The 16,854-nt window shown below is 33.1% G+C and overlaps 1 protein-coding gene across 3 annotated transcripts in view; it reads right to left on the bottom strand.

The window, feature by feature from the left end:
* LOC126738878 (atypical kinase COQ8B, mitochondrial) overlaps nt 1–16,854 on the bottom strand; it is a 69,175-nt gene that overhangs the window by 39,770 nt on the left and 12,551 nt on the right. For all 3 annotated transcript variants that reach the window (XM_050444342.1, XM_050444343.1, XM_050444345.1), the window contains exons 6-7: nt 7,227–7,429; nt 6,289–6,441 (exon numbers count right to left, since the gene is read on the bottom strand). In XM_050444342.1, coding sequence (XP_050300299.1) covers nt 6,289–6,441; nt 7,227–7,429 — 356 coding nt within the window. The remainder of the gene's footprint in view (nt 1–6,288; nt 6,442–7,226; nt 7,430–16,854) is intronic.

Below are 16,854 nucleotides of genomic sequence, written 5' to 3'. Positions count from 1 at the left end.
TTAAAAAAAAAATTATTTGAACAGTCTGAAAAAAATATTCTGGTTTTTAGAGGTCTTTTGTCATTTCTAGATAGTAGATCTCACTTTTTAATCGTTTTATTCTTCAATTAAAGCAATAAATAGTTTTTGTAGTCCATGGAAAAGGATGTAAAAATTCCTTTAAACTGCTTTAAAAAATTGATTTATCTTTTAAATAAGAAATTCTACCGCATCATAATCTCCACGCAGATCCTAATTTATGCAATTTGTCGTTATAAATAGAACATATGCCACGTTCATATACGGTTGTATAAACTTGAGCCATACCCAAATAATATTAAATAAAAAATAAATTTAAATCGCTGAATAACAATAAAGGCTTGAATGCGTTTCGCACCTGTAGATAGTGTTATTGAGTAATTTGAATTCAGTAACTTTATTACCTGCATGACATGATTATTATATAAGGTTTATGTGGTAGACGATATAAAGCCAAAAACGATAAACGATACGAATATAGAGATATCAATAAACGTAATTTATTTGGTTACTCATATTATACAACCTTGATACAAACACAGTAAGAATATTTTTTATAGATGTTACAATTATTTATTTACAACATTGCAACCATTAAAAACCATCCGTTATAAAATAATAGTAAAGATTTTTTTAACGAAATTGCAATATACAGGGTGTCCCAAATTCGAGTCTCACCATCGTAAACTAGAGGAGATACGAGGTCGGTTAAATTGAGGCAAAGTTGCACAATTTGGTGGTCATTAAAACGCCCTTTTGAAATTTTGAAAATACTTCCGAAGATATTTGGAAAAAACCGAATATTCGCGATTTCATTTTTATTTTTTTACGATTCTATTTGAATAGATATAACAAAATAAGTTACTCATTCTCATTGCTACTTTCTCTATTTTAGAAAAAGGTGTTTCGTATTTGAGCTGCCATCATCAAGTTTGTTTTTTTTAAATACGTCCCTGGATTTTTTATTACGGATTTTAAGAGCCCCTTATGTTTCTAAACAACGATGTATCGCACTTATTCAATAATTGTATATTAACGGATATTTCCATAAGGACTCGTGTTAAAGAGAAAGACAAAAAATATATTTTTAATATGGGATTAAACACCTTTTCTTTAAAATATCTACAAAAAAAAAATTAATAAATAATATAATAATTAAAGTAGCGTTCTTTGAATCTTAGGCTCTGAAATAAATAGGTAGAAATTTTAGCAATTATTTATCAAAGTGGCATGGCGGTGCGTTGTGCATGCTGACAATTATTTTTATTTATTTACTTATATTTTGATAGTTCACTGTTCGTTCACTAATCGTTAATGCGTATTTAACCAAAATGTCTTTTGCTTCTGAAGAAAAAAGACATTTTTGAAATTTCAAAAGGGCGCTTTAGTGACCATACCAAACTGTGCAACTTTGCCTCAATTTAAACGACCTATGTATCTCTTCTAGTTTACGAGATCCCAATGGTGAGGCTCGAATTTGGGACACCCTGTACAGGCCCGGTCAACTGAGGTCTTGCAGAAATCAATGTATCATCTTCTAACTATTCGTAACTAAATTTAGGTTTAGCTCAGCAATGGCTATTCTTTGCTACTGCATCATTCTCAAAAGAAAACATCCAAATATTGACAATATATTAAAGAAAGTAACTTCTCAAATTACTCTATCTTAAAAGTCTTAAACTGTCAAAGTTAGTCAGCATTAAAATGCTTACACTCCAAACACATTGTTATCATTCAGTTATAATTCAGTGTTTGGTGAAATCGATTTTAAGACATAGGAGAGTGGTATGGGAAGTGTGTTGTTTTACTCATAATCATGAAGATATGAAATACAATATAGCCATAATACAAGGATGAATAAAGACAGGCAACTAATAATTACCATATGATTTAATGAATTTGGAAAAAGATCAATCAAATATTAAATATGCATATATAATCGAAGTTCAGCAAACATGGATATATACAAATCTGGTGGAAATTATATACCCTTCTTCCTCCCACACGGATGATAGGCACCTGGGGAAATACTTTTCGTAATTATTAAGCATTATTTAAAATAAAATTGCACATTATAAATGTTGATTATGTAGCTAAATAAAAATTAAATTCAAGTAAAAAAATAAATAAATAACAATTTATGTATCGTTAACTGGTGTCCCCAATTCCAAATTTATTATCGCAAACGGCACGAATGTGAAGTATCCAGTTTCACTTCTTATCGCTAATTACGTGCTCCGTTATGCCTAAATAGGCCATTAACAACACTGTATTTTAAAGTATAAACACCCGCTTAAATAAATAAATATACGAGGAGCGGCGTGTAGTCATTTCCTTTTAACGTACTTTAAACGTAATTTAATGTTTAAGGAAAATGTGTGGGTTGGCGCTTTTGTTTGCTAAAGGAATTTTTATGGTACTCGTGTGTTAAAGTATTATAAGTCTCTCTTTAAATCATTTAAAATGGTCCTTCATGACGTAAATACAAAGCAGAAGTATTACAGGAATTTTACTTACTAAAAATCACGTTATCATAACTATCAAAAGATTCTGGAAATCGTAATGAAATCAATCATGAATATATCCAAGAATAATTTAATATTTTACCCATCAAAGGAAAATATGGCAAATCATTTTACTAAAATGATGATTTTTCGCAAGTATACTACTTGAGAAATAATTTCCGCATTATTCTGAAGGCAGTATACTGCGAAAAATAATGCGGAAATGAAGAATCCCGTATTCTACGCATTATTCTGAAGGTAGTATACCTGTATTACGACTGCGTTGATACCTACATAAAAACTTGCTAATATTGCACAAATTAATCAGCTCTACTTTAAAACACCCAGTATATTGTTTAAAATGACATTTAAAACAAAAAATCGCACGCCTACAAAGACTTAGTAATTAAAAGCTTATTTCACAGCCAGTACTACATCAGTTAAGCATACCGATCATTAAAATATTGACCAGAAGAGTAAATATGCTCTACTAATCAATTTTCTTTTTGCGTTGACATTGAAACTTCTTGAAATTGTTTGAATTTCGAATATTACATTTCTTTTGCAGCATCATCTCTTTACTTGGCTATTTGTGGGTGTATTTATGGGTGGGTATGGGTAAAGGTATGTGTTGTGCTTGACGAGTAATATATTGTCCCTGTGTAATAAGATGCGTATATTTTCTATAAACACTGTCAAGAATAAATAGTCATGGCAAGGTCAAAATATTGTGCAGAAATATAGGTTTGCATGAATTCTTAAATCCAGCATTGTACATAACTCGAATTGCCCTTTTTTTGTAGTTCATACAAAGAAATAAATAAATATCCACTACAGCTTCCAAAAAGGAAGACCAAATCTTAAATTACTCTGAATTAAGGCAAAATATGCCATTCTAACTGCACTTTGAACTAATTTTCTAGAGATGACTCTTTAAAGACAATTTTTTTGAAAGACTCCTTATATGACTCTCAAAATTAAGTTTTTTGTCCATCATGTCCTAATATCGAGGAACTTTAAACTTTCAGTATTAATTGATTTACTTTTTTAAAGGACAACGTCAATTAATTTAAATCTAAAAATAAGTATATGGGTTTCAGACATACTGAATGTTAGTAAGTTGCTATTGAACCAGGTTTTAATCCTTTGCAAATTTTCATTAATTATATTTTACAATGCAGAATGATTCGACAAGATACTTGTACCATCGGCAAGCAGAGTCAAGTAGCAGGTAATAGATCTATAAACCAATGTCATTGACAAATAAAAGAAACAACGGAGGTCCCAGCACTGACCACTACGGTACCCTCCCAAAAGCGAGGAGCTGAATCAATTAAGAGATAATCTCTAAACCCCTATATTTCCAGCTTTCGAAGTAGTATTTCATTGCTAACCGAATCAAAAGCCTTTGTCAAATCGCAAAACACCGCTCCAAAAACTTCACCCCTATTTAAACTCATTGTGCCTCTTTAAAAAAACTAAGAACTCTAACCTTATCTAGTTTTTCTATAATTTTAGACAAGGTTGGAAAAAGAAAAATTGGCCTATAGTTTGACGGGCAAAAGACATCGCCACCCTTGTAGGAGGAATAACTACAGTTTTTTTTAAGAATTCTGGGAAGTATCCTTCTAACAACGATTCATTCACTATATTAACCAGCGATTTCAAGGCAGGAATGTTTTTTGTTTTTCATTTGAGAAATAAGAGCATTCATTTTGTTTGTATCGGTTGGATGCAAGAAGAATGTCTCTTGTACTTTTAATTTTGATAAAAACTGCAGCGAATCTCTGGTTGGCACAATTTTAGAAGCTAAATTATCGGCGACTGAGTAAAAGAAATCATTGGAGCTTATTTGGTGTAATATCACAACAGTCAAATAACCTGGGTTTACCATAATTTTGTCTAATGTCATTAATAATTGACCCAGTTTCCTTACAAACATTTTTTGAAGCTGACAATCTTCAGGCCTAATATATTCTTTTTTACGACCTAATGACTTTTCTATAAATAGAACTATATTTATTATAGTAATATTGGAAGAAGCCACCTCATATTTCTGCACGAGAACATCATCTCCTGTTACCTATTATTCCTCCTGTTACCCAACCTTTCCGATAGTGGTTACGGTAATAGAATAACAGATCTATTAGGCTCTACTGGTTGGTTACAAACTATTGATAAATCAACTGGTTTTACTTTTAATGGAGCTAGTCTTATCGTATATATTATTTTGCCTGAGCAGACTAAAATTGTGCAGTGTAGTACTAAGATGGTTTTCTTTTCGAATTATATGTACTGTAACTACTATAAATCAGCCGGTGTCTCGGACCTTTTGCAATTAAAGCAAAAATAAATGAAGCTTCACTCTATGATCATTTAAGATCTATTTCTTAGGATAAACATTCTTTGTAAATAACATAAATGATAAGCTTCAATTCTTTAATCAGAATATATTAGCGTTACTGGATGTACATGCTTCCATAAAGACCTATTTATTTAAGAAACCTCATAAACCTTGGTTTGTTGAAAATGTTCAAAGACTGGGTCTAATGTATGCAATTAAAATGAATTACTAATACAAATAAGAAAAGAAGCGGAATTCTTTATAGTCTTTCTGATGTCAACTTTATTAATATGAATGTAATTTCTTTAGCGCCTAATATACCATTGAACTTAAAAAACGAAAAACACAATATTATAATGAAACAAAAAAAATTTAAGTAATTTAATTAATTTCAACCTATTATGTATATATTTGACTTGATTAAAGACCACTGCTTAAGTTTAAACCCAAGTAAATGTAAGCTTTGTTTTTTTGGTAGGATGTAGTCTAAGGACACATTTAAGAAATTTATTCGTGTTAATGGTCAACTGATTAAATGTACCATAGTCATTTCGTTAAAAGTCGTGGAATACTTTTGGATGCTAAATTGAGGTTTAATGAGCGTATTGATCAATGTATAAACAAGACTGAAGCCACTTTATAGTCAGAGGCAGCTCCTTAATAAACACCTAAGGAAAGTTTTATGTGAAGTTCTTGTATTGTCTCACTTCACTTATTGTAAAATTCATCTATTGCTCCTAGCAAGTGATTCAACACGGGTTTAGTATATTCAAACCTGTTGCGTAGGATTTATAAATGAAATCGAAAAAATTGCTAAAGGTGTGAATAGTAAATGTTATTGAAAGAAGGTTTTCTTTTATAGCCTGGTGATCTTCAATAGAATTATCTTTACAAAATGATCCGATTATCTTTGTCAAAAAATTAGATCATCATCGCCAGTGGCACCAACGGTTTTCTCCGAAACTAAGATGTTTAATTTCGATTCAAAAATAAGACGCAAGTGGCGCTCTGCAGGCCGTCTGCTGGAATTTCATCTGGGAAAAATTAAATATGGTCACCCACAAAGCAAAAACTCTTTTTGAATAAATAAAGAATTAAGGCAATATTTTAAATCTTGTTTGGGTTAATTTAAATATCCATAAATAATTATGCATCTGAAAACAAGTTCATAGAATCGTGCAAATAATAACACTTATACACAGAACAGATTTCTCCTTCAGAAAACGTCTAATTTAAATATTCAGTGACGCGTATTATGACTACTTTAGGTCAAATTAAAAAAAAAAACACAATCTTAGCCATGAATCATTCATTGCTGCACATGACTAAACGTAATTACCACTGACGCAATTAGTTTCGTTCGAAATTGCTGCGATATCGCGCGGTCAAAGTGATCAAAATTAATTGAGAGAGGTCACTTACTTTGCTCTCGTAGCCAGTGAGGAATCCCAGCTCCTTGGAGACGTTCAGGACGATGTTTCTATCTCCGTCACAGGCGCCTTTTAGTACTTGCACGTAACGGTCCATGAATTCTTTCGAATATTCCCTGCTGGCTCCGAAGTCTAGCAGGAGTAACTGGAAGTTAAAGGAAGTAGGCTGTAGAGTTATAAAAAGAGTTATACCATTCTGAAATAATGATTTATGACCTCAATATGAATATTATAGAGAATGAAGTAACTTAATGCTTAATAGAATAATTCTACTACTTCAATCACATGAGATTCATTAGTCAAATAAATGGTTTTACTAGGGTAACAGAAAAAGCAAATACTTGCATAGACGTGAGACGCCTATGACACCTATGAGAAAACTGTTAACGGGAAAGTTGTGAAAATGTTAACCCGCACAATTTGAGTTCTACCAGTAAGGTAGCTCCTCAACCAGTCCAAAAGAGAACCTGATATGCCAAGACCAAGAAGTTTTTTGAGTAAGATCTCATGATTAACCCTGTCAAATGCTTTGGAGTATGAAGTTCTTTACCGCCCTCCAAGGCATCCGCCAGTATATCAGCATACATGAGCAAGTTCAGTTCTACTGATGAATTATGTTTAAAACCAAAATTTTCCCTGAATAATTGCAGAACCCAAAGAGGGAGTAATAAATTTTGTAACTATGTAAATTTTCAAAAACTTTAGGGATGCTGTTTAATATACACATTGGCAGATAATTCTTCACCTCAAAGGTATCACCAGACTTATAGATGGGGACCACTTAACTCATTTTAAAAAAATTTGGAAATTAACCTGTGTTAGTGGCTGATTTTATATAAGATACAGAGGTTTAAAAAAGATAAAGCAACAGATTTTAAGTAAAATTCTGTATGTTTACCAACGATTTACTAATAAATCTGTTTTTTGTACCTTTTTGCTCTTGGGGTTGTACAAAAAGTTGGCCCAGTTCGGGTCCGTCTGCATATACCTAAACCTAAGGATTTCAAAAAGGCACAAATCCATCACTTTCTCCCCGATAATTTTCCGATGTTCGTAATCCATGTCGAAACACTGATCCACCGGCAAACCATCCAGAAGTTCCGTTGTAAAAACTTGTTTCGTTGTTAAGCTATCTGAAAAAAAAAGAAAAAAGCTAAGTTTATAAGAAAATTAATAACACATAATTAATTAAATATTAAAAAACATAGTTGTTATTGCATTCTTCTATGATACGTAATTAACCAGTTCCGGTGGGAAAAACTTTTTCCAATTTAATGGTTGTCGTGTCATAGAACGGGTATTTCCATGAAATAGAACCTAAATAACCATTTTAATCTAAATTATAACTGACATTATGCGAACATTAATTATTATTATCACATATATGGGAAGTATAAAATATCGATCGAATGGCATACAAAGAATTTTTTCGCGTTTTAATACACGATTATGGTGTCCGCAACCTTGAATTATTCATATTACAATAATGTGGAAACTCCAAGGTTGGTTTTATTTGGTTTAGTCTAAAAATAAATTACGTTTGCAGGCAACGCATTTTTTAATGATTTTTAGGATTGTTATATTACAGGAATGGGTGAAATTTAAACATCAGTTCCGTGGGGCCAGTTAGGATTGTCTTGTAAGTCTTGTAAGTGAAGGTAGTTCTTAAGAAAAATATCAATTATCAAGAATAATTAGGACTGGTTAAATGGGAGAACTAAAGATTAATGAGAAAGAATATGAGGATAAATGAGAAGGACACTTTTTCATCTCCATAAAAGCGGCTCACGCTTTTTCTATTCTCGGTTTGTGTTCTCCACAGTTGGGTCCCACTGATCATTGATGTTGCTACCTAAATACAGTAACCTGTGAACTCTCTCCATCTGTTTTGCTGGTATTGGGTATTAAACCAAACTGTATACAAATGTCGGTTATTTTATTCATTAGGTTTTTCTAGATAATGGGTTGGTTTCTTTAGTTTTTATATTAATTAAACAAGTTGTGTTTTGCCTCATACATTTCAATCTCGTTACATTCTTTAGAATACCACTTCGCTTTTGCTCGTCTTACTCTAAGTCTTATATACTCTTGCATTTCTTTTCATCTTTAATCTTAAATGAATAAAGTTTAACGTCCTTGTGTTTAACGTGAAATGGAAAGAAAGTGTTGCCGGTTTAGACTAAACACTAAAAAACAGTAATATTTTCTTATGTTTCAATCAAATGTTAAAAATTATAATTTACAAAAAAGGAGGAGAAGGCGTGTATTTCAATCGCAAATATGTACAGTGAAAGATGTGAAAGATGCGTTGGGATGTACATACCTATTTCTATTAAAAAAATCAGCCTATGTCCAGTGATGAAATAAGCAAACATTATAAACATTATTATTGTCTGCAAATGTGCGATGTTGCTGTTGTAAGTTTATTAATTTTAAGTGGACAAATTTGATTCATAAATTTCTTGATCTGTTTTTTTTCTGATGTTTGTCTGATGTTGACGTCATATATGCCACTGAAAATTTGTCACCGGTTTCAAACCACCATCCTGCTTATGAAATAAGTATGTATTCCTATTAATTGTACTTTAGATCTTAAGTATGATGTTTATTATTATGATTATGTAAATAATTTTGTTGCTATTAATAATTACCTTGAATGTTAATAATGAAGAGTTAAAAAGTCAAGTGTGGCTGAACATGTTTTAAATACTAGTCACTTTGTAGGGATAGACAACTTAAAATTACTTAATCCAGTTAATAACAGTAGAAAATTAGATGCATACGAAAGTTTAGCAATATTCAAAAATAAAAAAAAAACATTCTTAACAGGAATAAAGGTCCAATCCCTTATAGTCAATTATACAGTTTAGTTAGTGTTTAAGATTTGTTTGGCCATGCTTCATTGCTTTTTCCGCTCTATTAGTTACATCATTAGTATATAAGGAGATTCGTAAGTTTGTTTAAAAAAAGATTGCTCACAAAATTCAAAAATAATAAGGATCCCAGGGGTTATGTTAAATGTCGACTTTGAGAAATCATTGTAAAATTTTTCATGATGAATGTTTTAGATGATATATTGAAATTTCACATGATCCTTCTTCATTTTGTAAACACATCAATAGATTACGTTTTAATTCATATCCCAATAGCATGTTAGGATATTGTGAACTTATTTGCCAGGTATTTTAAAACTACATACGGGGAACTTCAGCAAGGTCTGTCTTTTAGAAAATAGAAATTTGACTTCAGTATAGATTTAAATTGCATTTCTTTTTCTTTGTTATATTTGATAAAATTGTACGCCTTCCCATCAGAAATTCTGTTGGCCCTGATGGTATTCCATCTGTTTTTCTTAAAAACGGTGTAGCAACGGAGTAAGCATCACCTTTTTAATCTTTGCTTGACATCAGGCAAATTTCCTGATTATGGTAAGGTAAGCTTTTTAACACCAATTCAAAAAAATGGCGGTAGAACTGATACTTTTAACTATGAAGGGGTTATTTCCTGGTCATTGCACTGTAAACGACTGCTCAATGATCATCAGCATCGTTCTTCTGAGAATAGATCTAGGGTGACTAACCAGTATGATTTTGTGCTTTTGAGAGGTTGATAGTATGTAAACAGACGCCTCAAAGGCCTTTGAGATGGTTGGTCATGATCATTTGGTTAGGAAGTTAGTGAGACTTTGATACGTACCTTTTTGACTGGTAGCACACAGTTAGTTAGGATAAATAATTATATTTCTATTGGTATTGAAGCATCTTCAAGTCTGCCTCAGGCTTCGCATATTGGCCCTGTCTTTTTTTAACTTATTCGTAAGAGAATTCAGTGATGCAATTGTTCATTCAATGCATCTTGCTTTTGATAATTATTTTAAACTGTATAAGCCCATTGAGTCATATCTTAATGCTGAGCTACTTCAAACTTCGGATATATATTAGAAGCAATTCCGCTTATCCCCTGTTAAAGAAGAGTGTGCAAAATAAAGAAAAATTGATAAGTTCGGTATTTGTACGGGAGGCCTTTTGGGATAAAAACGAACAATAACCACAATTGTTTAATATATATATTTTTTTTTTTAATTTGAATCAAATAGAATGACTCAATGACATTTTTATACAAAGACTGCCAAAATAAAACTGACCTACTGATTTTCAAGTTTTTAGCTTTATTGGTTTAATTTGTTCTGATTTAGGGTTCTGAGGTTTTATCTTGGTATATTTTTTTGTAAAATCTCTCTGTCATATATAATATAGTCGTATATATATAATATTTCTATATAATCGTATAGATATAAATACATACATAAACAAATAAATAATATAATCTATCAGTGCATTGCAAAATTATACATAGAAAGAAACTTTTCGATATTATTATAGTAAAATGGATTAGAATTATTTATATGATCTGGGGTCAAATAAAACCTAGGTTTTAGATTTTAATACTGTCGACGTTTTGGCCTATATCCTCTTTAGACCCCCGGTATACATTTGTGTACAAAATATTTAACTCCATTTTTTGACTACTGTTTACGCAAATTAAATTTCAATCGATAAGTCCCTATTAGTAACAGTCTGTTTACGCTCCGCAAGTGCCACTTGTTCTCTGGCAGGCAACCTGTGCAAAAGTGAAAGTGTCATGGCGTCTATGTAGGGTGGAAATCTAGTAAATTAGTATCTAGGAAGACTAAAATATAGGACAAATTCCTTAAAAATTATAAATTAATTTTTGTTTGTAAATCACGCCATGACAAATTTGTTTGTACACATTTGTGTACGTTGGGTCTTATTGACCAAAAGTCCCTATAACAAATGTGGCCATTGGGTCTAAAAGAAGTTTTTTTTTAGGTCGGAACGTTTACTACAGCGACGAACAATTAGCGGAGATTTTGGATCAGATCGATTTTTTTTGCCACTGACGACGAAAGCGACTTTGAAGCTACTGATGCCCATTACGATAGTGACTCCAGCAGTGACTTTTCAAGAAATGGGGAATCATCTATCAGGGAATCACCAGTGATCCCAACAATTAATTTGGATGCCCATAACAATGCAACAAGTTCAGAAGAAGAAGATTCAATTCCCCTTAGTAGAGTTTTTCCAAACTTAATTTGTCCTGGTCAGGAAGACAATGAAAGTGATGCAGCAGCTCATTCGGTAATAACTCAATACTAGCCACTAAAAAAAAAACAATCCCCAAAAAAGAGATCTGTTGGTAACTTAAATCAATCGCGTAAGAGGACAAAAACTCAAAAAGTACCGGCCCAAAAATGGCATGACGTAGAAGAGGGCTGCGATTTAGAGACTGATTTTGCGCAATTCATTCCTCCTTTACCTGATGTTCAGGAAAGGAAAAACTATTATCCAATTGATTATTTCCATCAGTACTTCGATGAAGCTTTTTAAAAAAATCTAACGGAAAATACAAATAATCATTTTCAACAAACTTTTAATCTTTGCTTAACGCAAGCGAGACGGAAATACGTGCCTACGTCGGAATTAAATTATTAATGGGAGTTTTGGGTTACCCTCGAATACGCATGTACTAGTCAAAATCATTTAGAATTCCACTGATCGCTGATACAATGGGCAGGAATAGATGTTTTAAAATAAGAAATTATCTTTATGCTGTTAATAACTTGGAAGTTTCAGATGAAGAACAAAAAGGTGATAAACTATGGAAAGTGCGTCCAATAATAACTTCTTTTCATAATGCGGTTTTGCGGCTACCGAGAGAGGAGAATGTGAGTATTGATGAACAAATGATACCATTTTTGGGTAAAGTAGCTATTGGACAGTACGTTCCTCGAAAACCCAACCCCACTGGTCTAAAAAACTATGTTTTAGCTTCAAAAAACGGAACTATTTTAAATTTTGAAATTTACCAAGGAAAAACAACTAATTTTCCAGAAGACGTCGAGAAGGAAAATTTAGGTGCAGGGGGTAGAGCCGTATTGCGTTTAAGTGAAACTTGTTCACCTGGAACAAACATTTATTTCGACCGCTATTTTACAAGCGTTAGTTTATTAGATAAACTAAGGGAAAAGGGAATTTCTGGTTTAGGAACTACAATGTCCAACAGATTTCCAAAAGTTGGTTTTCCCACTGACTATGAACTAAAAAAGTTAGGCAGAGGGACCATAAAATCAAAAGTAAGAGATGATAAAAAGGCAGCTCTAGTTAGGCGGATGGACAATAAGGCAATAACAATGGCCTCTTCAGCACACAGCATTAATCCAATACATCAATGTCGAAGATATTCGAGGCCTGATCAACAGTATTTAAATGTTCCCCAACCAGATGTAGTAAGGCGCTACAATGAATTTATGGGAGGGGTTGATTTACTGAATCGACTAATTGCAGCTTATAAATGTTATCATAAAACTAAGAAATGGCCAATAAGAGTGTTTGATCAAAAATACTGACATTCTAGATTTAATCGGATATAAAATGCGTATAGCAGAAGCACTAATTAAAGGAATATCAACTGCCGAATCTAAATCTGATGATAAGTCTTTTGAACCTATATCGCGAAAAAAATTACCGGGTCGGCCTGGAAGGGTGCCTCTTCGTCCTCCTGAAGTGGCAAAATCAAAAGCCCGGCATCTACCAAAAGCCATGGATATTAAAGAGGCCCAGAGGTGCAGAAATCCCGACTGTACGAGACGTACGCGAGTCAAGTGCATTTCATATAATATTTTTTTATGCGTTGTTAAAGACCGTGATTTTTTTATTGAGTTTCATAATTAAAACAAGATTCCTCTTTTATGTTCTTTAGCGATATATGTAATGTTTTTTTTTCATATTAAATAAATACACTTTTAAAATTAAAAAATGTTTTTTATTTTTTATTTTAACTTTAGTTAGATACTAAATTTTAACTAGCTACTGTTGAAAAATATTTTGTACACAAATGTGTACATTGGTATTCGCGAGTTTAAAGGATATATGGACCCAAGATACACATTTGTGTACAAATTATTTTAGCGCCCCCTTTGGCGGGGAAAGTACGATTGGGATAATTATTAGCTTAAAATGGTGCCCTAGTTAACTCCAAGTGAACCAAATAAAAATTGCACACACTATTGTCGCCTGGGTCTGAACAGGATATTAAGCCATTTTAAGGGCGATAAAAAGTAAAAACTTACGATCATAAAAAACGTAAGAATGCTTATAATATACAATAGCATTTTTGCTTTAGTCTAAAAAGAAGTGGAACCAACTAATTTTTAAAAACAAAAAGCATTAGTTGGTTTTACTTATTTTTAGACTGAACCAAAAAGAGCATTGTAGTTATAGTTTACCAGTCAATATCAAAAATCTCTGATTAAAAATTAAATGCCAGATGAAAGAAAAAGTTAATGACATTTTTAGTTACCTTTGTAAGATAATAAAATTATTTTGTTTTTTTTTTTGTTCATTATGGAATTTTCTTCTTTTTTTTCGTGTTGGCTACATAGATATATTAACCCTGTTTTTTGTTCTTAGAGTATTCTGGTTCCTAGGATAAGATCATTGCCTGTATCTTTTTAGAATTAGTAAAGCTATTTAAAAAAAAAAGTACGGATTCTCGAGTCGAACATGAGGCGTATAATCTGCATATAATATGTGGACTATACAGTGAGGACGCGAAGGTTGGAACAATATCATTTAAAATTCAAGGGTGTGTTCGAAAAAAAAAACGCTTGGACACGTCGATTTATGAAAATATATTATGATGAATTCATGTATACAGGGTGAAACAAAATTAAACAACGACCATCAACTTCAATTTTTTAAATAGAAACACCTATTTTTTATTCCATTTTTGAATTCTGCATAGAATTTTAAGTATATTTTATATACCATGTCTTATACCTAATACTAACATTATTAATAAATTGGCAACTGTTCAAACATGTTCTTCATAGTTTTTTAACAAGTATATTTGATTGTTGACACCTTGTCACCATTTAATCGTATGGAAACAGTATATAATACTTTACGAAGATTAGATTAGATTAAAATAAGGGTGAAGTTTCACTGCGACCTAAAAGATCTATTGTGTGCCCCTTTCTAATTACTGCTTGATGTTATTCTCAAGTCAAATTACTTCGTACAATCCTATGGCTTTAATAAAGGCTAGTAGTTGTGACGGTTCCAGTAATGAGATATTTCCTTCTGGAATATCATAATTACCGAGGTGCATGGCACGACTTTCGGCAACTGTTTCGCATGTAGTTACTAGGTGTTCTGGGGTCTCTTCCTCTTCCCCACAGAATCTGCATTCACCTGTCTGTTCTAGTTTTAGTTTCCTGCGGTGTTCTCGAAGGTGACAGTGCCCTGTTAGGAATCCTGTTACAATCCGTAGTTTAGTTTTAGTTAAACTTACTAGAGCTTTAGATTTTTTTGGGTCGAGGGTTCCAAGGAACATCTTGGAGTGTCTCAACCCTGGATGATCATCCCAGAGGCTTTCTCTGAGTTGATCCTCCATTTTTGTAAGCTCATATAGGTAAGTATTCTTTCCTATGCCGCAGAAAGGTTCCGGTCCTACAAATTGAGAACCAGATCCCTTTTTTGCCAGAATATTGGCTTCTTCGTTACCTTGCACGCCTGTATGTCCAGGTACCCACAATATTGTGACTTTATTTCTCTTTCCTACCTCATTAAGTTTGCCCAAACAGTCTCTTACCATTTTAGAACTGATGACATGTGAACTCAGTGCTGCTATGGCTGCTTGACTGTCGGTGAAGATTGCGATGTCCTGCTTGAGGTAGTCTTTGTTCAGGATTAATTGAGCGCATCTTGTGTATTTTCCCAGTGGCTCTGAGTATTTGTGCATCTGTGTACCATTTGATAGTATTCTGTTTAAGTGAGCGGGCGACAGATCCATTTTCCCAGTCACTTTTGCTGTCAATTTTTGTACTGAAATTCCTAACAAAGTGATATTCCCGAGTTATATCGTCCTTGGGAAGATCGAACAGGGGAATGGATCTTGTTTGAGATACCCAGGCTCTCTGATCAATGTCCCTACTGTTCGTTCTATCCCTTGCTAATCTGAACATGGCCCTTTTAGCAGCTCCCTCTACTGCCAGGTGAAGAGGTGCCAGGTCAACTATGACCTCCAGTGCTGCTGTGGGGCATGTTTTCATAGCTCCTGTGATGCATACGCATGCAAGTCTTTGATCCTTGTCAAGTTTACGCCTTACTGTACTTAACTTTGTAGTGTCATGCCACACCACTGCCCCATATGTGATTATGGGTTTAACCATCATGGTGTACATCCATCGCAGTATTTTTGGGGAGCATCCCCAGTTTTTACCCGCTAGGTTCCTACAGATCATAATGGCTTTAGTGGCCTTGTTTACTGTGAATTCTAGATGCTTGTTCCAACTAAGCTTACTATCCAGTGTCACTCCTAGATATTTTACTTCATCCGATGTATGTACAACTTGTCCGCCCAGGTGGATGTCCCTGGTGGGATACTTTACGTAAATGTCAGTGAGTGGTAAGTGCAGTTGCAAAGTATAAAGTATGGCGCGTTTAACTGAAAAACAAAGAATTAGAATTTTGATGATGGTAGGATATGGCGACAAGACTCGAACACAGGTCAAAATTTGCGATCTGTTTAACAATAAATACCCAGAGAGGCCTATTGCATGTTCGGAGTAAGCAAAATTGAAAAAAAGTTTAGAGACTTTGGTCATGTTAGAGACAATTATGACCTGGACAGTCCCACGTTTCCAGAAAACAGACAATTAGATATTTTGCTCCATTTACAAGAAAATCCATATAAATCAACTCGACAAGTTGCTGCAGACCAGTCGGTTAGTAAATCATGTGTTCTAAAATATTTGCATAGGAATAAATGGCATTCATATAAAATTCATTTAATTCAGGAGCTTATTGAAAATGATCCGCAGAATAGAGTTTTGCAAAATAATGATGAATAAATGTAATGCAAACACACAATTTTTAAGTAAGATTGTTTTTTCCGACGAGGCAAGTTTTTTTTTTAAATGGTTCTGTAAACAGGAAAAATGTTCGTTATTGGGCACTAGAAAATCCACACTGGAATATGGAAAGTCACACACAATTTCCCAAGAAGTTAAACGTATGGGCAGGAATTGTGGGCACGCCAATTGTGGGTCCCTATTTTATTGAGGGCGCACTTACCTCTGAAAAATATTTAGAGTTGCTTCAAAATCAAATAGTAGCTAGTTTAATTGCACTTTATCCAAATGGTGAAAACCCATTTATACCGGCAGATTCGATATGGTTCCAACAGGATGGCGCCTCCACACTATTCGCGAACAGTACGAGATTACCTTACCAATATTTTTACAAATAGATGGATTGGAAGGGGGAGTTTTATTGAATGGCCAGCAAGGTCGCCAGATTTGACCCCATAGGATTTTTTATCTATGGGGTTATCTAAAATCTAAAGTTCATGTTGATGAAGTTTAGAAGAATTAAAAAATAGAATTAGAGCCGAAATACAATAAATCCGGCCTCAAACAATAACAGTTTGAATATTTATTTTAATTTTTTTGTTTTGTTTTTTTTTTTATAAACTG

The sequence above is a fragment of the Anthonomus grandis genome, chromosome 7 (genome assembly GCF_022605725.1).
Source record: "Anthonomus grandis grandis chromosome 7, icAntGran1.3, whole genome shotgun sequence".
Lineage (NCBI taxonomy): Eukaryota > Metazoa > Arthropoda > Insecta > Coleoptera > Curculionidae > Anthonomus > Anthonomus grandis.
The sequence above is the reverse complement of the archived record's forward strand: the minus strand, read 5'-3'. Positions and strand labels throughout refer to the sequence as shown.